This window comes from Babylonia areolata, chromosome 8, assembly GCF_041734735.1.
Source record: "Babylonia areolata isolate BAREFJ2019XMU chromosome 8, ASM4173473v1, whole genome shotgun sequence".
Classification (NCBI taxonomy): domain Eukaryota; kingdom Metazoa; phylum Mollusca; class Gastropoda; order Neogastropoda; family Buccinidae; genus Babylonia; species Babylonia areolata.
Window position 1 is genome coordinate 46,468,117 of NC_134883.1, and position 26,340 is coordinate 46,494,456.

General features: G+C 45.7%; 2 protein-coding genes across 2 annotated transcripts in view; both read left to right on the top strand.

Moving 5' to 3' along the window:
• The window catches only part of LOC143285304 (uncharacterized), a 188,015-nt gene that overhangs the window by 56,918 nt on the left and 104,757 nt on the right, over window positions 1–26,340 (top strand). Inside the window, exons 33-38 of the mRNA XM_076592568.1 lie at window positions 252–386; window positions 2,319–2,374; window positions 4,166–4,337; window positions 8,241–8,442; window positions 9,215–11,493; window positions 15,463–15,528. Coding sequence (XP_076448683.1) covers window positions 252–386; window positions 2,319–2,374; window positions 4,166–4,337; window positions 8,241–8,442; window positions 9,215–11,493; window positions 15,463–15,528 — 2,910 coding nt within the window. The remainder of the gene's footprint in view (window positions 1–251; window positions 387–2,318; window positions 2,375–4,165; window positions 4,338–8,240; window positions 8,443–9,214; window positions 11,494–15,462; window positions 15,529–26,340) is intronic.
• The window catches only part of LOC143285207 (FMRFamide receptor-like), a 71,733-nt gene continuing 62,502 nt past the window's right edge, over window positions 17,110–26,340 (top strand). The window contains exon 1 of the mRNA XM_076592453.1: window positions 17,110–17,418. The gene's annotated coding sequence lies outside the window, so the exon portion shown is untranslated. The remainder of the gene's footprint in view (window positions 17,419–26,340) is intronic.

Sequence of the window (26,340 nt, forward strand, 5' to 3'; positions counted from 1 at the left end):
TGTGATGTGGTGTCATGTTGTGATATGGGGTGTTGTGATGTGTGGTGTGGTGATGTGGTGTGGTGATGTGTGGCGTTGTGTGATGTGGTGGTGTGGGGATGTGGGGTGTGGTGATGTGATGTGGTGTGGTGTGGTGATGTGATGTGTGGTGATGTGATATGGTGTGTGATATGGTGTTGTGATGTGTGGTGATTATGGTGTTGTGATGTGGTGATGTGATGTGATGTGGTGTGGTGTGGTGCTGTGTGCAGAGCCATGTGCAGAGTGTGGGGGACAAACAGCTGAGGGACTACGAGATGTACGTCACACTGAAGCAGTATCCAGACCACGTGGTCGCTCAGGCCTTCTCCAAGCTGGTGCACGGGGGGCTGCTCTCCAGGAACAAGGTCACACACGCATGCTGACTGACTGACTGAAACCATTCATTGTCAGATTAACTGTTTGTTGTACTGACATTTTCTCAACCATTTGAATAAAATATTAACTCACTCAGTACGGCCAGTCCTCTCTTCTCCTCTACACAGACCCCTTGGATGTCCAGTGGGTGTCTGAACGACCCAACCTTTAGCTTCTGTCGTCAGAATTGTGGTATTCTTTGTCAACATTCACCTCTTCAGTATAAGAGCCTTCCGCTTGCAATATTTTGATGATGGTAATTGGGGTGAAACGCTGTTAACGTCGTCTCTTTTGCCGTTCGTATGGAGAGAGTTAACTGAGCAACACAAGGAAATACTGATTTGAGGGAAGGTATGATTTAAAAATAACATATTTAACAAATCAATTTACCAAATTTCATTAATATCATTATCTCAAAAAATATTCTAACGCACACACATACTCACATACGTGTCTCCCCCACCCTCTCCCTACATACATCCATGCATGCACACAAACGCCCATTATAGTTCCCCCACCTCATTCCCCTGCCCACTCACTCACACACACACTCACACTGTCTCTCACTCTTTCTCATCAAATTAAGGTTTCGTAATGTAATCAAGACGGCATATTACATGTTAGGGTCGAACAGTTCCACTAATTAGAATAATGGGAACTTTGCTGTACAAGTAAATCTGATGCTATCACCCAAAACGAAACACTACTTTGGATTAAATAAAACAGAGGGGAACCTCTGCAGCATAAAAAAAAGAAAAAAAAGAAAAAGAAGGGGGATGAAACAAATTAGAAAAACCGACCAATTGGAAAAACCGACAAATTAGAAAACCGACCACACGCATGCATGCATGCACACGCACACGCACATGCAGACATATTGTATAATGATATTCATGATGGAGCACAGTTTTCATTGAGTAATAATAACACCGTGGAACAGTTTTCACTATGATAACATCATGGAACAGTTTTCACTGTATGATTGATAACATCATGGAACAGTTTTCACCGTATGATAACATCATGGAACAGTTTTATGATAACATCTTTGAACAGTTTTCACTGCATAATAACAGTATGGAACAGTTTGGAACAGTTTTCACTGTATGATAACACCATGGAACAGTTTTCACTGTATGACACCATGGAACAGTTTTCACCATATGGTAACACCATGGAACAGTTTTCACTCCATGGAACAGTTTTCACTCCATGGAACAGTTTTCACTGTATGATTGATAACACCATGGAACAGTTTTCACTGTATGATTGATAACACCATGGAACAGTTTTCACTGTATGATAACACCATGGAACAGTTTTCACTGTATGATAACACCATGGAACAGTTTTCACTATGATACACCATGGAACAGTTTTCACTGTATGATAACACCATGGAACAGTTTTCACTGTATGATTGATAACACCATGGAACAGTTTTCACTGTATGATAACACCATGGAACAGTTTTCACTGTATGAAAGCACCATGGAACAGTTTCCACTGCATAATAATACCATGGAACAGTTTTCACCTTATAGTAATACCATGGAACAGTTTTCACTGTATAATAGCATCAAGGAACAGCTTTCACTGTATATCTTAACATCATGGAACAGTTTTTACTTTATAACACCATGGAACAGTTTTCACTGTATGATAACACCATGGAACAGATTTATGATAACACCATGGAACAGTTTTCACTGCATGATAACACCATGGAACAGTTTTCACTGGATGATACATCATAGAGCAGTTTTCACTGTATGATAACATCATGAAACAGTTTTCACCATATAATAACATCATGGAACAGTTTTCACTGGATAATAACATCATGAAACAGTTTTCACCATATAATAACATCATGGAACAGTTTTCACTGGATAAAAACTTCATGGAACTTTGTCTTTCAGAAGTTCATGGAAGGATCCATTGTGACGGGAATCGCTCGCTACACACTGAATTACAAGTGAGGCGGTCATCTTTTTTTTTTGTCTGTCTGTCACTGTCTGACTGTCTGTCATTGTCATCTTTCCTGTCTGAATGTCTGTCTGTCACTGTCTGTCTGTCTGTCTGTCACTGTCATCTTTCCTGTCTGTCTGTGTCACTGTCATCTTTCTGTCTGACTGTCTGTAACTGTCATCTTTCCTGTCTGACTGTCTGTAACTGTCATCTTTCCTGTCTCACTGTCTGTCTGTCATCTTTCCTGTCTGACTGTCTGTCACTGTCACTGTCTGTCACTGTCATCTTTCCTGTCTGACTGTCTGTCACTGTCTGTCTGTCTGTCACTGACATCTTTCCTGTCTGACTGTCTGTCTGTCACTTTCCTGTCTGTCTGTCACTGTCATCTTTCCTGTCTGTCTGTCTGTCTGTCATCTTTCCTGTCTGACTGTCTGTCTGTCACTGTCTGTCTGTCACTGTCTGTCTGTCTGTCACTGACATCTTTCCTGTCTGTCTGTCTGTCTGTCTGTCACTGACATCTTTCCTGTCTGTCTCTCTGTCTGTCTGTCTGTCACTGACATCTTTCCTGTCTGTCTGTCACTGTCTGTCTCTCTGTCACTGTCATCTTTCCTGTGATCTATGTGTGCAGGTACTGACGGGTAGTGAGGTCTATGTGTACAGATAGTAACGTCTGTGTGTACAGGTAGTGACAGATAGTGACATCCATGTGTACAGGTAGTGACAGGTAGTGATGTCTGTGCACATATAGTGACAGGTAGAGATGTCTGTGTACAGGTAGTGATGTCTTTGTACAGATAGTGACAGGTAGTGATGTCTGTTTACAGGTAGTGACAGGTAGTGATGTCTGTGTGTACAGGTAGTGACAGGTAGTGATGTCTGTGTACAGGTAGTGATGTCTGTGTGTACAGATAGTGACAGGTAGTGATGTATGTGTGTACAGGTAGTGACAGGTAGTGATGTCTGTGTACAGGTAGTGACAGGTAGTGATGTCCGTGTACAAGTAGTGACGTCCATGTACACAGGTAGTGACAGGCAGTGATGTATATGTGTACAGGTAGTGACAGGTAGTGATGTATATGTGTACAGGTAGTGACAGGTAGTGATGTATGTGTACAGGTAGTGACAGGTAGTGATGTATATGTGTACAGATAGTGACAGGTAGTGATGTATGTGTACAGGTAGTGACGTCTGTGTGTACAGGTAGTGACAGGTAGTGATGTATATGTGTACAGATAGTGACATGTAGTGATGTATATGTGTACAGGTAGTGATGTCTGTGTACAGATAGTGACAGGTAGTTATGTCTGTGTACAGGTAGTGACGTCCATGTGTACAGGTAGTGACAGGTAGTGATGTATATGTGTACAGGTAGTGACAGGTAGTGATGTATATGTGTACAGGTAGTGACAGGTAGTGATGTATGTGTACAGGTAGTGACAGGTAGTGATGTATATGTGTACAGGTAGTGACATCCATGTGCACAGATAGTGACGGGTAGTGATGTCTGTGTACAGGTAGTGATGTCTGTGTGTACAGGTAGTGATGTATATAAGTACAGGTAGTGACAGGTAGTGATGTATGTGTACAGGTAGTGACAGGTAGTGATGTATGTGTACAGGTAGTGATGTATGTGTACAGGTAGTGACGTGTATGTGTACAGGTAGTGACAGGTAGTGACGTCTGTGTACATGTAGTGACAGGTAGTGATGTATGTGTGTACAGGTAGTGACAGGTAGTGATGCCTGTGTGTACAGGTAATGACATCCAAGAGTACAGGTAGTATCGTCTGTGTGTACAGGTACCAGGTACGCCTGCAGCCGTCCCGTCACCCACCCAGCATGTTTGAGGACAGCGCCCAGTTACTGGACACCCTGAGTCAGGGGTCACAGGGCGCACTTCATCCACTTCCCCAAGGTACAGCGTCCGCCGGTCATGTGGCCCTCGTCATCGGCCTGACTGCCCTCAACAAGGTGTGTGTCTGTGTCTGTGTCTGTGTCTGTGAAAGGGAGAGACATTTTGATTTACAGGACTTTATGAGTACTGATAACATTCTCTGATTCTCTTTAGATCCTCGTATTAATAAATCAGGAAAGATTGGAAAGATTTTGAATAGTGGCAGCAATTTTTTTTTTTTTTTTTTTTTTTTTTTTTGGTATTCTTGTGATTGCTGATAGAATCTTGGTTCTTGTGAGATCTTTACTGTCCAATGTAGACTATGACTGGACATGTTGGATCCGCAAATCTAGTTTCTGATGGGTTGATACTGTGATTCCCAGTGAACTGTCAGTGTGGTCCATGATGGGTTGATACTGTGATTCCCAGTGAACTGTCAGTGTGGTCCATGATGGGTTGATACTGTGATTCCCAGTGAACTGTCAGCATGGTCCATGATGGGTTGATACTGTGATTCCCAGTGAACTGTCAGCATGGTCCATGATGGGTTGATACTGTGATTCCCAGTGAACTGTCAGCATGGTCCATGATGGGTTGATACTGTGATTCCCAGTGAACTGTCAGCATGGTCCATGATGGGCTGGTACTGTGATTCCCAGTGAACTGTCAGCATGGTCCATGATGGGTTGATACTGTGATTCCCAGTGAACTGTCAGTGTGATCCATTGTTTTCATCATGGAAAATGATAGCAAGTGATTGGAAGGTGGATAAACATTGTGTCCTTGTGATTAATCAAGGATAAACATTGTGTCCTTGTGATTAATCAAGGAGGATAAACATTGTGTCCTTGTGATTAATCAAGGAGGATAAACATTCTGTCCTTTTGATTGGGAAAGATGTTAAACATTGTGTCCTTGTCATTGGGAAAGGAGGTTAAACATTGTGTCCTTGTGATTGGAAGGTGGATAAACATTGTGTCCTTGTGATTAATCAAGGAGGATAAACATTGTGTCCGATAAACATTGTGTCCTTGTGATTAATCAAAGAGGATAAACATCGTGTCCTTGTGATTAATCAAGGAGGATAAACATTGTGTCCAATAAACATTGTGTCCTTGTGATTAATCAAAGAGGATAAACATTGTGTCCTTGTGATTAATCAAAGAGGATAAACATTGTGTCCTTGTGATTAAGGAGGATAAACAATGTGTCCTAGCAACTGGGAAAGGATTAACATTGTGTCTTAGTGACTGGGAAACGATAAACAATGTGTCCTAGTGACTGGGAAAGGATAAACAATGTGTCCTAGTGACTGGGAAAGGAGGATAAACATTGTGTCCTAGTGACTGGGAAAGGATAAACAATGTGTCCTAGTGACTGGGAAAGGATAAACATTGTGTCCTAGTGACTGGGAAAGCAGGATAAACATTGTGTCCTAGCAACTGGGAAAGGATAAACAAAGTGTCCTAGTCACTGGGAAAGGATAAACGTTGTGTCCTAGTGAAGGGAAAAGGAGGATAAACATTGTTTGCTGGTGATTAGGAAAGGTTAAACATTGTGTCCTAGTGAATGGAAAAGGAGGATAAACATTGTTTTCTGGTGATTAGGAAAGGTTAAACATTGTGTCCTAGTGAATGGAAAAGGAGGATAAACATTGTTTGCTGGTGATTAGGAAAGGTCAAACATTGTGTCCTAGTGAATGGAAAAGGAGGATAAACATTGTTTGCTGGTGATTAGAAAAGGTTAAACATTGTGTCCTAGTGAATGGAAAAAGGAGGCCAAACATTGTTTGCTGGTGATCAGGAAAGGTTAAACATTGTGTCCTAGTGAATGGAAAAGGAGGACAAACATTGTTTGCTGGTGATTAGGAAAGGTCAAACATTGTGTCCTAGTGAATGGAAAAGGAGGATAAACATTGTTTGCTGGTGATTAGGAAAGGTTAACTATTGTGTCCTAGTGAATGGAAAAGGAGGACAAACATTGTTTGCTGGTGATTAGGAAAGGTCAAACATTGTGTCCTAGTGAATGGAAAAGGAGGATAAACATTGTTTGCTGGTGATTAGGAAAGGTCAAACATTGTGTCCTAGTGAATGGAAAAAGGAGGCCAAACATTGTTTGCTGGTGATTAGGAAAGGTTAAACATTGTGTCCTAGTGAATGGAAAAGGAGGCCAAACATTGTTTGCTGGTGATTAGGAAAGGTTAAACATTGTGTCCTAGTGAATGGAAAAGGAGGATAAACATTGTTTGCTGGTGATTAGGAAAGGTCAAACATTGTGTCCTAGTGAATGGAAAAAGGAGGCCAAACATTGTTTGCTGGTGATTAGGAAAGGTTAAACATTGTGTCCTAGTGAATGGAAAAGGAGGACAAACATTGTTTGCTGGTGATTAGGAAAGGTTAAACATTGTGTCCTAGTGAATGGAAAAGGAGGATAAACATTGTTTTCTGGTGATTAGGAAAGGTTAAACATTGTGTCCTAGTGAATGGAAAAGGAGGATAAACATTGTTTGCTAATGATTAGGAAAGGTTAACCATTGTGTCCTAGTGAATGGAAAAGGAGGATAAACATTGTTTGCTGGTGATTAGGAAAGGTTAAACATTGTGTCCTAGTGAATGGAAAAGGAGGATAAACATTGTTTGCTGGTGATTAGGAAAGGTTAAACATTGTGTCCTAGTGAATGGAAAAAGGAGGCCAAACATTGTTTGCTGGTGATTAGGAAAGGTTAAACATTGTGTCCTAGTGAATGGAAAAGGAGGACAAACATTGTTTGCTGGTGATTAGGAAAGGTCAAACATTGTGTCCTAGTGAATGGAAAAGGAGGATAAACATTGTTTGCTGGTGATTAGGAAAGGTTAACTATTGTGTCCTAGTGAATGGAAAAGGAGGACAAACATTGTTTGCTGGTGATTAGGAAAGGTCAAACATTGTGTCCTAGTGAATGGAAAAGGAGGATAAACATTGTTTGCTGGTGATTAGGAAAGGTCAAACATTGTGTCCTAGTGAATGGAAAAAGGAGGCCAAACATTGTTTGCTGGTGATTAGGAAAGGTTAAACATTGTGTCCTAGTGAATGGAAAAGGAGGCCAAACATTGTTTGCTGGTGATTAGGAAAGGTTAAACATTGTGTCCTAGTGAATGGAAAAGGAGGATAAACATTGTTTGCTGGTGATTAGGAAAGGTCAAACATTGTGTCCTAGTGAATGGAAAAAGGAGGCCAAACATTGTTTGCTGGTGATTAGGAAAGGTTAAACATTGTGTCCTAGTGAATGGAAAAGGAGGACAAACATTGTTTGCTGGTGATTAGGAAAGGTTAAACATTGTGTCCTAGTGAATGGAAAAGGAGGATAAACATTGTTTTCTGGTGATTAGGAAAGGTTAAACATTGTGTCCTAGTGAATGGAAAAGGAGGATAAACATTGTTTGCTAATGATTAGGAAAGGTTAACCATTGTGTCCTAGTGAATGGAAAAGGAGGATAAACATTGTTTGCTGGTGATTAGGAAAGGTTAAACATTGTGTCCTAGTGAATGGAAAAGGAGGATAAACATTGTTTGCTGGTGATTAGAAAAGGTTAAACATTGTGTCCTAGTGAATGGAAAAAGGAGGCCAAACATTGTTTGCTGGTGATTAGGAAAGGTTAAACATTGTGTCCTAGTGAATGGAAAAGGAGGACAAACATTGTTTGCTGGTGATTAGGAAAGGTCAAACATTGTGTCCTAGTGAATGGAAAAGGAGGATAAACATTGTTTGCTGGTGATTAGGAAAGGTCAAACATTGTGTCCTAGTGAATGGAAAAGGAGGACAAACATTGTTTGCTGGTGATTAGGAAAGGTCAAACATTGTGTCCTAGTGAATGGAAAAGGAGGATAAACATTGTTTGCTGGTGATTAGGAAAGGATAAACATTGTGTCCTAGCGACTGGGAAAGGATAAACGTGTCCTAGTGACTGGGGAAGGATACAGAATGTGACCCTATGTGACAGATTCAGCTGAGCGTGGAGACCAATGCTGAAGTCATTGACCTGAGCACGTCGCGAGAGACCTACGTCAAGGACAGACAGGGGGCCAGGGGAGAGAAGCGAGGGCAGTGCAGTGAAGGCGAGGGGGGGAGTGAGGAGTCCGACAACCTGGTGGGAGGTGAACGTCTGTGTTCACCAGTGGCCAAGAAACCCAGGAAAGACAAAGGTGCTGCTCTGAACACACACACACACACACACACACACACACACACACACACACACACACATTATTTACATTAGTTACATCAGTATGTTGTCCATGCATATCGTCTGTTTTTTAGAAACGTGTCCAGTCTTGCACTCTCTTTCTCACAGAGTACCTGACCTTTCTTACAGTTGTGCACCCCCTTGCATGTTGGGTCCTGTGTTAAAGACACACTGTGTGATAAAGACACTGTGATGTTTGAATCAGTGTGTACACAATGTGATAACACACACAGTTTAATAAAGACACCCAGTGTGCTAAAGACAAAGTGTGCTAAAAACACACAGTGTGATAAAGACAAAGTGTGTTTTAGTCACACAGTGTGCTAAAGACAAAGTGTGCTAAAGACAGTGTGCTAAAGATATACAATGTGCTAAAGACACACAGTGTAATAAAGATAAGCGTGCTAAAAACAAAGTGTGCTAAAGACACAATGTGCTAAAGACAAAGTGTGCTAAAGACCCACAGTATGATAAAGACAAAGTGTGCTAAAGACAAAGTGTGCCAAAGACAAAGTGTGTTAAAGACACACAGTGTGCTAAAGACAAAGTGTGCTAAAGACACACAGTACGCTAAAATCAAAGTGTGCTAAAAACACACATTGTGCTAAAGACAAAGTGTGCTAAAGACACACAGTGTGCTAAAGACACACAGTGTGATAAAGACATACATTGTGATAAAGGCATTCAATGAGATGAAGACACACAATGTTAAAACAGAGTACTGTGTGCAGGTCTGGGCAGTCCAAGGTCAGTGCTTCAGGCTGCAAAGACCAAGAGGAGACGACCTCCCTCACAGGTCAGGGGGTCAAAGGGCTCGGTGTTGTCAGCGTCGGGCCAACAAAAAGCGAGCGGCCAGAAACGTCCAAGGTCTGTGATGGCCGGTGCACAGCCAGGGGGAGGTCAGCAGTCCATGCTGTCAGACAGCAGCAGCGAGGACGACTTGGATGCCCCTCCTCCCAAAGTCCGGCACCATTTAGTGCGGCCAATCAGCAACATCGGAGGACTGTTTGTCTCACGTCTGCAGCCGGATGAGGGTGGGCGGGTGCGGGAGGCGGGGGAGGGGAAGGTGTGGCTGGACAGCAATGCCGTCAGCATCCAGTTCCGCAAGAACACGGGCATGGAAAGGCTGCCCACCCCGGCCGAGTCGCGGCGCCTGAGAGAGAGAGCGTCCTTCACCTTGCTGGCCCTCAGACGCATCAAGCCCCAGTGCGTGCTGGATCCCCGCAAACGTAACTCGTCCAACCGACTGAGCCTCAGTCTCTCCCGTCTGGCCTTGGGGCTGAAGGGCTGTCACCCATGCCACACCTCCCTGCAGGCACCAGTCAGCACCAGTTCCACATACCCTGTGTCAGCCAGTCCCTGTGCTTCCACTCTGCCTGGTGTGCAGGCATCATCTGTCATCAACTGTGCCCCCACTGCTGACTCTGAACAAGCACACAGCATGATGTCATCATCAGACAGTGGACAAGCTCACACCATGATGTCATCATCAGACAGTGGACAAGCACACAGCATGATGTCATCATCAGACAGTGGACAAGCTCACACCATGATGTCATCAGACAGTGGACAAGCTCACACGATGATGTCATCATCAGACAGTGGACAAGCACACACCATGATGTCATCATCAGACAGTGGACAGGCACACAGCATGATGTCATCATCAGACAGTGGACAAGCTCACAGCATGGTGTCATCATCAGACAGTGGACAAGCACACAGCATGATGTCACCATCAGACAGTGGACAGGCACACACCATGATGTCATCATCAGACAGTGGACAAGCACACACCATGATGTCATCATCAGACAGTGGACAAGCTCACACCATGATGTCATCATCAGACAGTGGACAAGCTCACACCATGATGTCATCATCAGACAGTGGACAAGCACACAGCATGATGTCATCAGACAGTGGACAAGCACACACCATGATGTCATCAGACAGTGGACAAGCACACACCATGATGTCATCAGACAGTGGACAAGCACACAGCATGATGTCATCATCAGACAGTGGACAAGCACACAGCATGATGTCATCATCAGACAGTGGACAAGCACACAGCATGATGTCATCATCAGACAGTGGACAAGCACACAGCATGATGTCATCAGACGGTGGACAAGCTCACACCATGATGTCAGACAGTGGACAAGCACACACTTTGCTATCATCAGATACTACAACTGGAATTAGTTCTGCCGCCCAGGTCGCTGAGCTTCGAACTCCTATCACCTCTACTCCACTGTCTGCCCTGTCAGCCAGTGTCAGTGCCCAGGCTGAGGCAGTCAGCACGGAGTCATCCACATCGTCACACATGGCAGTCAGCACGGAGTCATCCACATCATCACACATGGCAGTCAGCACGGAGTCATCCACATCGTCACACATGGCAGTCAGCACGGAGTCATCCACATCATCACACATGGCAGTCAGCACAGAGTCATCCACATCATCACACATGGCAGTCAGCATGGAGTCATCCACATCGTCACACATGGCAGTCAGCACGGAGTCATCCACATCATCACACATGGCAGTCAGCATGGAGTCATCCACATCGTCACACATGGCAGTCAGCATGGAGTCATCCACATGGCCCTCACACACAACCCACACCTTTGCAACCCAGGACACAGCAGACACCGTGAGGTCACGACCCATGGCTAACACCCAGCCTGGCGACACAGCAGACACCGTGAGGTCACGACTCATGACTAACACCCAGCCTGGCGACACAGCAGACCCCGTGAGGTCACGACCCATGGCAGTGTGGGCCCTGCCCAGCCAGTCGCAGGGGGGCGCAGTGTTTGTGGAGAGGGGGGTGATGAAGAGGGTGGTGGAGAGGGAGACACGACACCTGCCGCTGAGCGTGGACTGGGAGGAGTGGTGGCAGCGGTGTGGGCGTGAGGGGGACGACAGGTACCAGGCCTGCCAGGTGACCTTCAGGTACATCCTGTCTGCCGGAGTGCTGGGGGCCACATGGCTGCAGCTCAAGGTGAGGCATTGCACACAGCAATGATAGTGATGGTGTGAGACATCACACACAGCACTGATAGTGATTATGTGAGGCATCGCACACAGCACTGATAGTGATTAGGTGAGGCATCGCACACACCACTGATAGCGATGAGGTGAGGCATCGCACACAGCACTGATAGTGATTAGGTGAGGCATCGCACACACCACTGATAGTGATGAGGTGAGGCATCGCACACAGCACTGATAGTGATTAGGTGAGGCATCGCACACAGCATTGATAGTGATGATGTGAGGCATCACACACAGCACTGATAGTGATTAGGTGAGGCATCGCACACAGCACTGATAGTGATTAGGTGAGGCATCGCACACAGCATTGATAGTGATGAGGTGAGGCATCGCACACAGCACTGATAGTGATGAGGTGAGGCATCGCACACAGCACTGATAGTGATGATGTGAGGCATCGCACACAGCACTGATAGTGATGAGGTGAGGCATCGCACACAGCACTGATAGTGATTAGGTGAGGCATCGCACACAACATTGATAGTGATGGTGTGAGGCATCGCACACAGCACTGACAGTGATGATGTGAGGCATCGCACACAGCACTGATAGTGATGGTGTGAGGCATCACACACAGCACTGATAGTGATGATGTGAGGCATCGCACACACCACTGATAGTGATGATGTGAGGCATCGCACACAGCATTGATAGTGATGATGTGAGGCATCGCACACAGCACTGATAGTGATTAGGTGAGGCATCGCACACACCACTGATAGCGATGAGGTGAGGCATTGCACACAGCACTGATAGTGATTAGGTGAGGCATCGCACACAGCATTGATAGTGATGATGTGAGGCATCGCACACAACATTGATAGTGATGAGGTGAGGCATCGCACACAGCACTGATAGTGATGAGGTGAGGCATTGCACACACCACTGATAGTGATGAGGTGAGGCATCGCACACAGCACTGATAGTGATTAGGTGAGGCATCGCACACACCACTGATAGTGATTAGGTGAGGCATCGCACACAGCACTGATAGTGATTAGGTGAGGCATCGCACACAGCACTGATAGTGATTAGGTGAGGCATCGCACACAGCACTGATAGTGATTAGGTGAGGCATCACACACATCATTGATAGTGATTAGGTGAGGCATCACACACACCATTGATAGTGATGAGGTGAGGCATTGCACACAGCACTGATAGTGATGATGTGAGGCATTGCACACAGCACTGATAGTGATGAGGTGAGGCATCGCACACAGCACTGATAGTGATGAGGTGAGGCATCGCACACAGCACTGATAGTGATGAGGTGAGGTATCGCACACACCACTGATACGATAGTAATGGGTGGGGAACACAGTGGTGCACATGTCCTAATAGTGATGGGATGGGGAACACAGTGGTGCACATGCCCTAATAGTTATGGGATGGGGAACACTGTGGTGCACATGCCCTAATAATGATGGGGAGGGGAACACAGTGGTGCACATGCCCTAATAATGATGGGGTGGGGAACACAGTGGTGCACATTTCCTGATAGTGACAGGTTGGGAACACAGTAGTACACATGTCCTGATGGTGACCGGGAAGGAACACTGGTACACATGTCCTGATAATGATGGGTGGGGAACACAGTGGTGCACATGTCCTGATGATGATGGGTGGGGAACACAGTGGTGCACATGTCCTGAAAGTGATGGGGTGGGGAACACAGTGGTGCACATGTCCTGAAAGTGATGAGGTGGGGAACACAGTAGTACACATGTCCTGATGGTGACTGGGAAGGAACACTGGTGCACATATCTGATAATGATGGGTGGGGAACACAGTGGTGCACATGTCCTGATGATGATTGGGTGGGGATCACAGTGGTGCACATGTCATGATAATGATGGGTGGGGAACACAGTGGTGCTCATGTCCTGATGATGATGGGTGGGGAACACAGTGGTGCACATGTCTTGATGATGATGGGTGGGGAACACAGTGGTGCTCATGTCCTGATGATGATGGGTGGGGAACACAGTGGTGCACATGTCCTGATGATGATGGGTGGGGAACACAGTGGTGCTCATGTCCTGATGATGATGGGTGGGGAACACAGTGGTGCTCATGTCCTGATGATGATGGGTGGGGAACACAGTGGTGCATATGTCATGATAATGATGGGTGGGGAACACAGTGGTGCACATGTCCTGAAAGTGATGGGGTGGGGAACACAGTGGTGCACATGTCCTGATGATGATGGGTGGGGAACACAGTGGTGCACATGTCCTGAAAGTGATGGGGTGGGGAACACAGTGGTGCACATGTCATGATAATGATGGGTGGGGAACACAGTGGTGCTCATGTCATGGTCATGTTTCTCTTGCTGGTTTTGGTTTTTTCTTTACTTTCATATGCCATTAACCGTCTTTGTACCATTTTTGTTCCAGCATGTGTGCCCATGTGTCTGTGAATAATCTGTGTGTGTGTGTGTGTATAGGTATAGGTATATACCTACGTGTGTGTGCATACATGTATACATGTATGTGCATTGTTTGAAGTGTAGCAAAAATTTCACCAGGCCAGTGTCTTTTTTTTTAATTTGATAGCTGATTCTGTGCACCCTGGGTACAATGGATACCCACAGTGTACATCCTGCTGGTACTTGTACATTCCTGTACACCCTGGGTACAGTGGATACCCACAGTGTACATCCTGCTGGTACTTATTGTACATTCCTGTACACCCTGGGTACAATGGATACCCACAGTGTACATCCTGCTGGTACTTGTACATTCCTGTACACCCTGGGTACAATGGATACCCACAGTGTACATCCTGCTGGTACTTGTACATTCCTGTACACCCTGGGTACAATGGATACCCACAGTGTACATCCTGCTGGTACTTATTGTACATTCCTGTACACCATGGGTACAATGGATACCCACAGTGTACATCCTGCTGGTACTTATTGTACATTCCTGTACACCCTGGGTACAATGGATACCCAGTGTACATCCTGCTCATACTTGTACATTCCTGTACACCCTGGGCACAATGGATACCCACAGTGTACATCCTGCTAGTACTTGTTGTACATTCCTGTACACCCTGGGTACAATGGATACCCACAGTGTACATCCTGCTGGTACTTGTACATTCCTGTACACCCTGGGTACAATGGATACCCACAGTGTACATCCTGCTGGTACTTGTTGTACATTCCTGTACACCCTGGGTACAATGGATACCCACAGTGTACATCCTGCTGGTACTTATTGTACATTCCTGTACACCATGGGTACAATGGATACCCACAGTGTACATCCTGCTGGTACTTGTTGTACATTCCTGTACACCCTGGGTACAATGGATACCCACAGTGTACATCCTGCTGGTACTTATTGTACATTCCTGTACACCCTGGGTACAGTGGATACCCACAGTGTACATCCTGCTGGCACCTATTTATTGTACATCCGTACACACTCTGGGTACAAATGGCAGTGGATACCCACAGTGTACATCTTCCTTGTATTCATTTCTTGTACATTCCTGTACACCCTGGGTACCAGTTACAGTGGATACCCACAGTGTACATCCTGCTGTTACTTATTGTACATTCACGTACACCCGTCGTGGAATGGATACCCACAGTGTACATTCTGCTGGTACCAACTGTACATGGATGAAAATGCTGTAAACCCTGAGTACAAAGATAACATTTTGTGCTGGTAGGTTCCTGTCACTTCTGATCCATTGGCTACAGGAAATTGCCGATGACAAGAATGATATGGTGATGATGAAAATTACACGCGCACACAAACACACACACACACACACACACACACACACACACACACATATATGGTGGAGCCATTAGGAGGAAATGTTTCATCATGATGATGACGGTTGTGACAGATGATGTGTCAGTGGTTACAACTGCAGTGCCCTGACTGTTCCAGAAAGCAACACAGCTACCCGTGCACGTTCTGTGTGACACTCTGGAATATCTGGTCTCACGGGATGCTGTGAGTACTTCAGTGTGTGTGTGTGTGTCTTGTCTGTAAGTCTTCTCTCCTGAAAGTCTTCTCTTCCTGTCTGTAAGTCTTCTCTTCCTGTCTGTAAGTCTTCTCTTCCTGTCTGTAAGTCTTCTCTTCCTGTCTGTAAGTCTTCTCTTCTCTCCCTGTCTGTAAGTCTTCTCTTCCTGTGTGTAAGTGTTTTATTCCTGTCTCCCTGTTTGTAAGTCTTCTCTTCTCTCCCTGTCTGTGAGTCTTCTCTCCTGAAAGTCTTCTCTTCCTGTCTGTAAGTCTTCTCTTCCTGTCTGTGAGTCTTCTCTTCCTGTCTGTAACTAGTGTAAGTCTTCCTGTATGCCTTCCTCTTCTTTTTTCTGTATACATGTCTTCCTGTCTATATTGTCCCCTCCTGTGTGTATATCATCCTCTTCTCATCTGTGTATGTCTGCCTTCCTGTCTCTGTGCCTTCCACTGTCTGTCTATTTGTCTGCCTTCCTCTGTCTCTCTGTCTGTCTGTGTATGTCTGACTTCTTCTGTCTCTGTGCCTTCTACTGTCTGTCTATTTGTCTGCCTTGCTCTGTCTCTATGTCTGCCTGTGTGTCTGGCATCTTCTGTCTCTGTGTCTGGCTTTCTCTGTGTGTCTGACTTCCTCTTCCTGTCTGTGTCTGACTTCCTCTTCCTGTCTGTGACTTCCTCTTCCTGTCTCTTCCTGTCTGTGTCTGGCTTCCTGTCTGTGTCTGTCTTCCTGTTCCTGTCTGTGTGTCTGACTTCCTCTCCCTGTCTGTGTGTCTGACTTCCTGTTTCTGGCTGTCTGACTTCCTGTTCCTGTCTGTGTGTCTGACTTCCTCTCCCTGTCTGTGTGTCTGACTTCCTGTTTCTGTCTGTGTCTGACTTCCTGTTTCTGTCTGTGTCTGACTTCCTGTTCCTGTCAGTGTGTCTGACTTCCTCTTCCTGTCTGTGTCTGACTTCCTGTTCCTGTCTGTGTCTGACTTCCTCTCCCTGTCTGTGTGTCTGACTTCCTGCCTGCCAATATCAATATATATATATGTTAATGCGAGTTGGTTTACGTGCGATATGCCATAAAGTCATACCTGCATATATAATTTGGAATGACACGCGAGCCGTTTCCAGTTTCAAGAACGAGTTACCGTTTGGCTGGCTTTCAGACATGGATGGTGAGTACACTCCTGTTTTCTCTGTTGTTGTTTCATGGATCGGTTTTCTATTTTCTTTATTGTTATATTATGGATCAGTTAACTTTTTTCTCTATTGTCCTATTATTGACTAAAGTGTGATTACTTCATTTTCTGTTTTCTCATGATGATTGTTCATAGTTGTTGTTGCTGTTTTGTACTCATGGATCCTGCGTGATCTATTTCAGTCTGACCTGGTAATGACTGTCATAGATCCTACGCTGAAGATGAGATTTTTGTTGTTGTTGTTGTTGAATCTCAGTGAGTTTTTCTCCAGACAGAGAGAAGAGAGAGAGAATCCTGAAAGGACTGATTGATACCAATTTATTGTGACAGTCTTTGCTCTTGATCAGAAATAGAGTTTTTTGTGAGCATGGGTCCACAAGAGATCTGATACCTTTACAACATTCAGCCTTACAACAGATCTGATACCTTTACAACATTCAGCCGTTTTCACAATGGAGTGACATTACAACAGATCTGATACCTTTACAACTTTCAGCCATTTTCACAATGAAGTGACATTTACAACTTTATGCAGTTTTAACTTGGTTGATAACAATTGGCAACATTTAGAATCGTTTTCACTGTCACACTGTTCATTGTTGATTGACAGATGACCTTTCAACTGCATCTGAGTTTCCACTGCCATGGACCAACGACCTTCCTTTGCGTTGGGGAATGGAGCAAACAGAGACTTGATGGCAGACAGGTGAGTGCAGGTGTTGTCTGCTGTGTTTGTCATGTGTTGTCACCTGTTGTCTGTGGTGTGTCATGTGACAGTTGTGTTGTCACCTGTAGTCTGTGGTGTGTCATGTGACAGTTGTGTTGTCACCTGTAGTCTGTGGTGTGTCATGTGACAGTTGTGTTGTCACCTGTAGTCTGTGGTGTGTCATGTGACAGTTGTCTTGTCACCTGTAGTCTGTGGTGTGTCATGTGACAGTTGTCCTGTCACCTGTTGTCTGTGGTGTGTCATGTGACAGTTGTCCTGTCACCTGTTGTCTGTGGTGTGTCATGAGACAGTTGTCTTGTCACCTGTAGTCTGTGGTGTGTCCTGTGACAGTTGTCTTGTCACCTGTTGTCTGTGGTGTGTCATGTGACAGTTGTCCTGTCACCTGTTGTCTGTGGTGTGTCATGTGACAGTTGTCTTGTCACCTGTTGTCTGTGGTGTGTCCTGTGACAGTTGTCTTGTCACCTGTAGTCTGTGGTGTGTCATGTGACAGTTGTCTTGTCACCTGTTGTCTTGTCACCTGTTGTCTGTGGTGTGTCCTGTGACAGTTGTCTTGTCACCTGTTGTCTGTGGTGTGTCATGTGACAGTTGTGTTGTCACCTGTAGTCTGTGGTGTGTCATGTGACAGTTGTGTTGTCACCTGTAGTCTGTGGTGTGTCATGTGACAGTTGTGTTGTCACCTGTTGTCTGTGGTGTGTCATGTGACAGTTGTCTTGTCACCTGTTGTCTGTGGTGTGTCATGTGACAGTTGTCTTGTCACCTGTTGTCTGTGGTGTGTCATGTGACAGTTGTGTTGTCACCTGTAGTCTGTGGTGTGTCATGTGACAGTTGTGTTGTCTCTTGTAGTCTGTGGTGTGCCATGTGACAGTTGTGTTGTCACCTGTAGTCTGTGGTGTGTCATGTGACAGTTGTGTTGTCACTTGTTGTCTGTGGTGTGCCATGTGACAGTTGTCTTGTCACCTGTAGTCTGTGGTGTGTCATGTGACAGTTGTGTTGTCACCTGTAGTCTGTGGTGTGTCATGTGACAGTTGTCTTGTCACCTGTAGTCTGTGGTGTGCCATGTGACAGTTGTCTTGTCACTTGTAGTCTGTGGTGTGTCATGTGACAGTTGTCTTGTCACCTGTAGTCTGTGGTGTGTCATGTGACAGTTGTCTTGTCACCTGTAGTCTGTGGTGTGTCATGTGACAGTTGTGTTGTCACCTGTAGTCTGTGGTGTGTCATGTGACAGTTGTGTTGTCACCTGTAGTCTGTGGTGTGTCATGTGACAGTTGTGTTGTCACCTGTAGTCTGTGGTGTGTCATGAGACTCATCAGAACTTCAGACACAGTTAGTGTTTTTTGCGCACTTGTTGAATAATAATACCGATGGCTATATCGCTTCATCCATGCTCGAAAATTGTCGGTAAAGCAAGCACCGGAATTAGGATTCTAAAATAGGACTTGACCTCAAAGGAATGTTGTATGATTTATATACTTTATGCCTGCTTTGTTATATGCATAAAAATTGCTGTTTATTTAATAATTAAGGAATTGGGGAAGCTGAAATATGACAACGCTGGGAAGGAACCACTACATGATCATTCCAAAATGGGAAGAAGAAAATCTGATTTGGATCTCAGACTGAAATATGTCAGACCTAAGATTCATCTGTATTGTGCATCCCATTTATGTGTTTGTGGTTAACATGTGTAGGAGCTTACTCTGCCACTTGTATGTCGGTTGAATAACATTAAATGCTGTGTTCATGCAGATAGACAGTGCTTTGCATGATATTCAACAGCTAGCAGATCCTTGTGAATATATATATATATATATATATATATATATAAGTGTGGGGAGAGATGAGTGGGGAGGACAGGGAGTGAACATTTGACGTCATCCTCCAGAGATTTCTCAAAGAACGGAAATGGTGAGGGAGATGCAGGGGGAAGGGGGGTTGGGGAGGCGGGGGTGGGGGGTGGGGGGGGGGGCAGGTGCTGTGTGGTGCGGAATTGGGGGTGGGGAGGGGTTATCATTATACATACAGGAGATGGGAATCAAGGTGTGTGCTGTGTGCAAAAGAGGGGTGGGGGTGCGGAAGGGTTATCATTATACGTACAGGAGATGGGAATCAAGGTGTGTGCTGTGTGCAAAAGGGGGGTGGGGGTGCGGAAGGGTTATCATTATACGTACAGGAGATGGGAATCAAGGTGTGTGCTGTGTGCAAAAGGGGGGTGGGGGTGCGGAAGGGTTATCATTATACATACAGGAGATGGGAATCAAGGTGTGTGCTGTGTGCAAAAGGGGGGTGGGGGTGCGGAAGGGTTATCATTATACGTACAGGAGATGGGAATCAAGGTGTGTGCTGTGTGCAAAAGGGGGGTGGGGGTGCGGAAGGGTTATCATTATACGTACAGGAGATGGGAATCAAGGTGTGTGCAGAAGAGGGGTGAGATGGGGGTGGGGAGGGGTTATCATTATATGTACAGGAGCTGGGAATCAAGGTGTGTGCAGTGTGCAAAAGGGGGGTGGGGGTGGGGAGGGGTTATCACTATACGTACAGGAGATGGGAATCCTTTCTGTCTTTCAGTTTCTAGTCAGTCTGTCCATTTCTGTCTTTCAGTTTTTCGTCAGTGTGTCCATTCCTTTCTCTTTTCTGTCTTGGAGTTTTTAGTCAGTTTGTCCATTGCTTTCTCTTTTCTGTCTTTCTCTGAGTTTTTAGCCAGTTTGTCCATTCCTTTCTCTTTTCTGTCTTTGATGGGAATCAAGGTGTATGTAGTGTGCAGAAGGGGGGTGGGGAGGGGTTATCACTATACGTACAGGAGATGGGAATCCTTTCTGTCTTTCAGTTTTAGTCAGTCTGTCCATTTCTTTCTCTTTTCTGTCTTTCTTTCAGTTTTTAGTCAGTCTGTCCATTTCTGTCTTTCAGTTTTAGTCAGTCTGTCCATTTCTTTCTCTTTTCTGTCTTTCTTTCAGTTTTTAGTCAGTCTGTCCATTTCTGTCTTTCAGTTTTAGTCAGTCTGTCCATTTCTTTCTCTTTTCTGTCTTTCCTTCAGTCTTTAGTCAGTTTGTCTATTTCTTTCTCTTTTCTGTCTTGGAGTTTTTAGTCAGTGTGTCGATTTCTTTCTCTTTTCTTAGAGTTTTTAGTCAGTTTGTCCATTCCTTTCTGTTTTCTGTCTTGGAGTTTTTAGTCAGTGTGTCCATTTCTTTCTGTTTTCTGTCTTTCCTCCGTTTCTTTCTTCTTCTTTCTCCAAAGCATTCAATTTCTTCATTCACTTTCGTGTTTTTTTCTCATGGATTTCTGCCTGGCAGTGTCTTTTCATGCATTTCTTCCTTCATTCCAGGTGGCTCATTTCTGGGATCGTTTCAGAGTCTGTTTTCTTTCTCTTTTACCCCCCTTCTTGTTTTCTTCTGCTGTTCTCGTTCTCCTTTTGTTTTCCCTTTTCTTTAGCAAGGCTCTCTTGTTCTCTCGTTTGCTTGCGCAACCCAGTTTGCCTTCATTTTTGTAAGTAAATCACAAGGGCAAATCTATTTACAGAATGATCTCGAGAAAAAAAAAAAAGAAGAATGAATTAGATTGTCATTGCATTATTCGGGTGTTGTTGTTTTGTTTGTTTTTTTGTTTTTTTTGTTGTTGTTGTTTGTTTGTTTTTTTTTGGGGGGGGGGTTGTGTTTTTTGTTTTTTTTAACCGTTCTTCTTTTTAATAATCACAGAGAGAGAGAGAGAGAGAGAGAGCTCACGATTCCTAAGTGTGCAAAGACCAATGCTTTGAGAGAGGGAACGATGGATCAAGTTTTTTTGTTTTGTTTTTTGTTTGTTTTTAGGAGAGCGGAATAAGTATACATGTGTTTGGGTTTGGTTTTTTGTTGTTGTTTGTTTTTTTTTTACCTCCAGCCCCCAAGGTAAAGACAAAATGAAATGAAAATATTTACAAAAATAACAAAGAGTTGTAGAAGTATGGACGTGACATTTGGACACATTCAAATACGTATGTAAACATACACGTGCTGATCATCAGAAGGAGAGAACAAGAAAGCAAGAAGAAAGCGGATGGAAAATGGAAGTGGGAAAGAAAACACATTCCTGAATGATCACAGACAGGAATCACATGGAATGAACGGGAAGGAGACAGACAGATTGACTGAGAGATTGAGAGAAAGAGACAGACAGACAGACAGACAGACAAACTGAGAGAGAGACAGACAGGCAGGCAGGCAGACAGACTGAGAAAGAGAGAGAGAGAGGGCGTGTTTGTGTGTTTGTAAGGTGGACTCTCTCTCTCTCTCTCTCTCTCTCTCTCTCTCTCTCTCTCTCACGCACACACGCACGCACACACACGCACATGCACGCACGCACGCACGCACGCACACACACACACACACACACACACACACACACACACACACACACACACGAGTTGTGTTAGCTTTTTGATTAGTGACAGAATTCCAGACGTCTGCATTGAACGGTAGTGAAAGACTGACAGGCAGACAGACAAACAGGTGTACAAGACCCAAAAAAAAGTGACTGTTATCTGGCAGTAAACAAAGAAGCCAGAAAGCAGAGTAGCCTTGACCTTGACTGCTGTCCCTGAGGACACAACAGTGAACCCTGACTGTCCCTGAGGACACTACAGTGAACCCTGACTGCTGTCCCTGAGGACACTACAGTGAACCCTGACTGCTGTCCCTGAGGACACTACAGTGAACCCTGACTGCTGTCCCTGAGGACACTACAGTGAACCCTGACTGTCCCTGAGGACACTACAGTGAACCCTGACAGCTGTCCCTGAGGACACTACAGTGAACCCTGACTGTCCCTGAGGACACTACAGTGAACCCTGACTGCTGTCCCTGACATTACAGTGAACCCTGACTGCTGTCCTTGAGGACACTACAGTGAACCCTGACTGTCCCTGAGGACACTACAGTGAACCCTGACTGTCCCTGAGGACACTACAGTGAACCCTGACTGTCCCTGAAGACACTACAGTGAACCCTGACTGTCCCTGAGGACACTACAGTGAACCCTGACTGCTGTCCCTGAGGACACTACAGTGAACCCTGACTGCTGTCCCTGAGGACATTACAGTGAACCCTGACTGCTGTCTCTGAGGACAGAAAAGTGAACCCTGACTGCTGTCCCGGAGAACACAATAGTGAACCCTGACTGCTGTCCCGGAGAACACAATAGTGAACCCTGACTGCTGTCCCGGAGAACACAATAGTGAACCCTGACTGCTGTCCCTGAGGACACTACAGTGAACCCTGACTGCTGTCCCTGAGGACACTACAGTGAACCCTGACTGCTGTCCCTGAAGACACTACAGTGAACCCTGACTGTCCCTGACACTACAGTGAACCCTGACTGCTGTCCCTGAGGACACTACAGTGAACCCTGACTGCTGTCCCTGAGGACACTACAGTGAACCCTGACTGTCCCTGACACTACAGTGAACCCTGACTGCTGTCCCTGACACTACAGTGAACCCTGACTGTCCCTGAGGACACTACAGTGAACCCTGACTGCTGTCCCTGAGGACACTACAGTGAACCTTGACTGCTGTCCCTGACACTACAGTGAACCCTGACTGCTGTCCCTGGACACTACAGTGAACCATGACTGCTGTCCCTGAGGACACAACAGTGAACCCTGACTGCTGTCCCTGAGGACAGAACAGTGAACCCTGACTGCTGTCCCTGAGGACACTACAGTGAACCCTGACTGCTGTCCCTGGACACAACAGTGAACCTGACTGCTGTCCCTGAGGACACTACAGTGAACCCTGACTGTCCCTGAGACATACAGTGAACCCTGACTGCTGTCCCGGAGAACACAATAGTGAACCCTGACTGCTGTCTCTGAGGACACTACAGTGAACCCTGACTGCTGTCCCTGACACAACAGTGAACCTTGACTGTCCCTGAGGACACTACAGTGAACCCTGACTGCTGTCCCTGAGGACATTACAGTGAACCCTGACTGCTGTCCCTGAGGACACTACAGTGAACCCTGACTGCTGTCCCTGAGGACACTACAGTGAACCCTGACTGCTGTCCCTGAGGACACTACAGTGAACCCTGACTGCTGTCCCTGACACTACAGTGAACCCTGACTGCTGTCCCTGAACACAACAGTGAACCCTGACTGCTGTCCCTGAGGACACTACAATGAACCCTGACTGCTGTCCCTGAGGACACAACAGTGAACCCTGACTGCTGTCCCTGAGGACACTACAGTGAACCCTGACTGTCCCTGAGGACACTACAGTGAACCCTGACTGCTGTCCCTGACACTACAGTGAACCCTGACAGCTGTCCCTGAGGACACTACAGTGAACCCTGACTGTCCCTGACACAACAGTGAACCCTGACTGCTGTCCCTGAGGACGCAACAGTGAACCCTGACTGTCCCTGAGGACACAACATTGTGAACAGGATGGTCTTCCCTTGTCTCTGTCAGCTCTGACAGTCACTTCATCTTCTGTCTGTCTGCGACTGTCCCCTCATCTTAGAGTGAAGATCAGTTCTGTGCCTCAGTCTGACTGATGGTGACTTCTTCTTCTGCGTTCACTCGTATGCACACGAGTGGGCTTTTACGTGTATGACCGTTTTTACCCCGCCATTTAGGCAGCCATACTCCGTTTTCGGGGGTGTGCATGCTGGGCATGTTCTTGTTTCCATAACCCACCGAACGCTGACATGGATTACAGGATCTTTAACGTGCGTATTTGATCTTCTGCTTGCATATACACACGAAGGGGGTTCAGGCACTAGCAGGTCCGCAAATATGTTGACCTGGGAGATCGTAAAAATCTCCACCCTTTACCCACCAGGCGCCGTCACCGTGATTCGAACCCGGGACCCTCAGATTGACAGTCCAACGCTTTAACCACTCGGCTATTGCGCCCGTCAGACTGATGGTGACGATGTTGGTGACACAGCTAGTGACGATGTTGGTGACACAGCTAGTGACGATGTTGATGACACTGGTAGTGACGATGTTGGTGACACTGTTAGTGACGATGTTGATGACACTGGTAGTGACGATGTTGGTGACACAGCTAGTGACGATGTTGGTGACACAGCTAGTGACGATGTTGATGACACTGGTATGACGATGTTGGTGACACAGGTAGTGACGATGCTGGTGACACAGGTAGAATTTCAGTATTTTTCAGAATCAGAATTTTTTTAAAAATATTTTGTTTCAGAATCAATTGTAATGTCAATTGAACCATAACAAGGTTTATAAGACACGCGTGCAAAGTTACATGTAACCATGTAACCAAGTACAAAAAGCAAAACAAAATAATAATGATAATGATAATAATAATAATAATTGGTGACACGGGAAGTGATAATGTTGGTGACACAGGAAGTGACGATGTTGGTGACACGGGAAGTGACGATATTGGTGACACAGGAAGTGACGATGTTGGTGAAACAAGTAGTGACGATGTTGGTAACTAAGCTTGCTGGTTTTTTGTTTGTTTGTTTTTTGTTGTTGTTTTTTGTTGTGTGTGTGTTGTGAGAATTATGTTAGTAGAGCTCTTATATCTGTTGTTCTTCTGGCCTGCCCATGCCTGCTGTTGTCTGTTGTGCTGTTTGTTGAAGTATCTTTCTGGTTGAACTAAGTGTGCCGGCAAAGTTGAGAGCAGGGAAAATACTTGGCTCCGGTTGCCTTTCGCCGCCAGGAAGCCTGGAGTGTGCGTGAGGAAGATGATTGCGCAGCGCAGTGCAGCAACCGCAGGATTGCCTGATAGTCTGACTGCCTCCTTCCCCTTTCCACAGAGAAATGGATCTGGCCTTTTTACAGGCAAGGAAAAAACGAGTAGAAGATTTTTTTACCTCCCAAAGCTCAAGTCAGACAGGAAACTGTCTCTGGAGAGCACCAGCCAATTGGTGGTTGATGGGATGGCGACACTGTTGGGGGCCGGGGAGGAGGGGGGGTGGGATGGTCACACCGTTGGGGGAGGTGTGGAGTTGGATGGGATGGTCACACTGTTGGGGGTGTGGGGGTGGGATGGTCACACTGTTGGAGAAGGTGGGGGTGGTGGATGGGATGGTCACCCCCCTCCCCACTCACTGTAGGCCCCCACCATCACCCCCCCCCCCAACCGTCACCCCCACCATCACCCCCTCCCCACTCACTGTAGGCCCCCACCATCACCCCCCACACACACACACACCATCACCCCACCCTGTCCACTCACTCTAGGACCCCAACCTTCACCCCCTTCCCACACACTACATTTTATATACACAATGTTTGAAGTTTATACAACGTTTAATTCCAGTAATTCAGATGTTGATATGAAAGAAAATTACACAAAAAATGGAGACAACTGATGGTCTTTGTGTAGAGTGTTTGATGTGTTTCTTACATTTTATTGAAGACAGGAACTCGTGATGAATACGGACAGTTTGAAACCTCTACAGATGTGTGTTTTGATCGAATAACAATTAAATGCAGTTTGACTTGGGAACCTTTGGATCGAATTATTCCTTTTCCAGCACAACTCTCAGTTCGACAAACACTCGTTTCTGTTCGGGAGCAAAAAATACGGTTTGGATCGACTTTCCAGTAATGGTGACCCCCATCCCTCCACACACACACACACACACACACACACACACACACACATATTCGCGCGCGCGCGCTCTTTCGCTTTCACTGTTGTTGTTTTAAGTCAGCAGGAATCACACGTGAGCCATGAAGGCTTTGCCTCTTGGGAGTGTGTGTGTGTGTGCGCGCGTGTGTGTGTGTGTGTGTGTGTGTGTGCGTGTGTGTGATGACCCATGGTGAAAGGAAGCTTTCAGCTTACCCATTTTATCCAAAGGAAACAACTGTTTATTGTTCCCCCCTCCCGTCTGTCTCTGTCCTTGTCTCTGTCTGTCTGTCTCTGTCTCTCTCTCTGTCTCT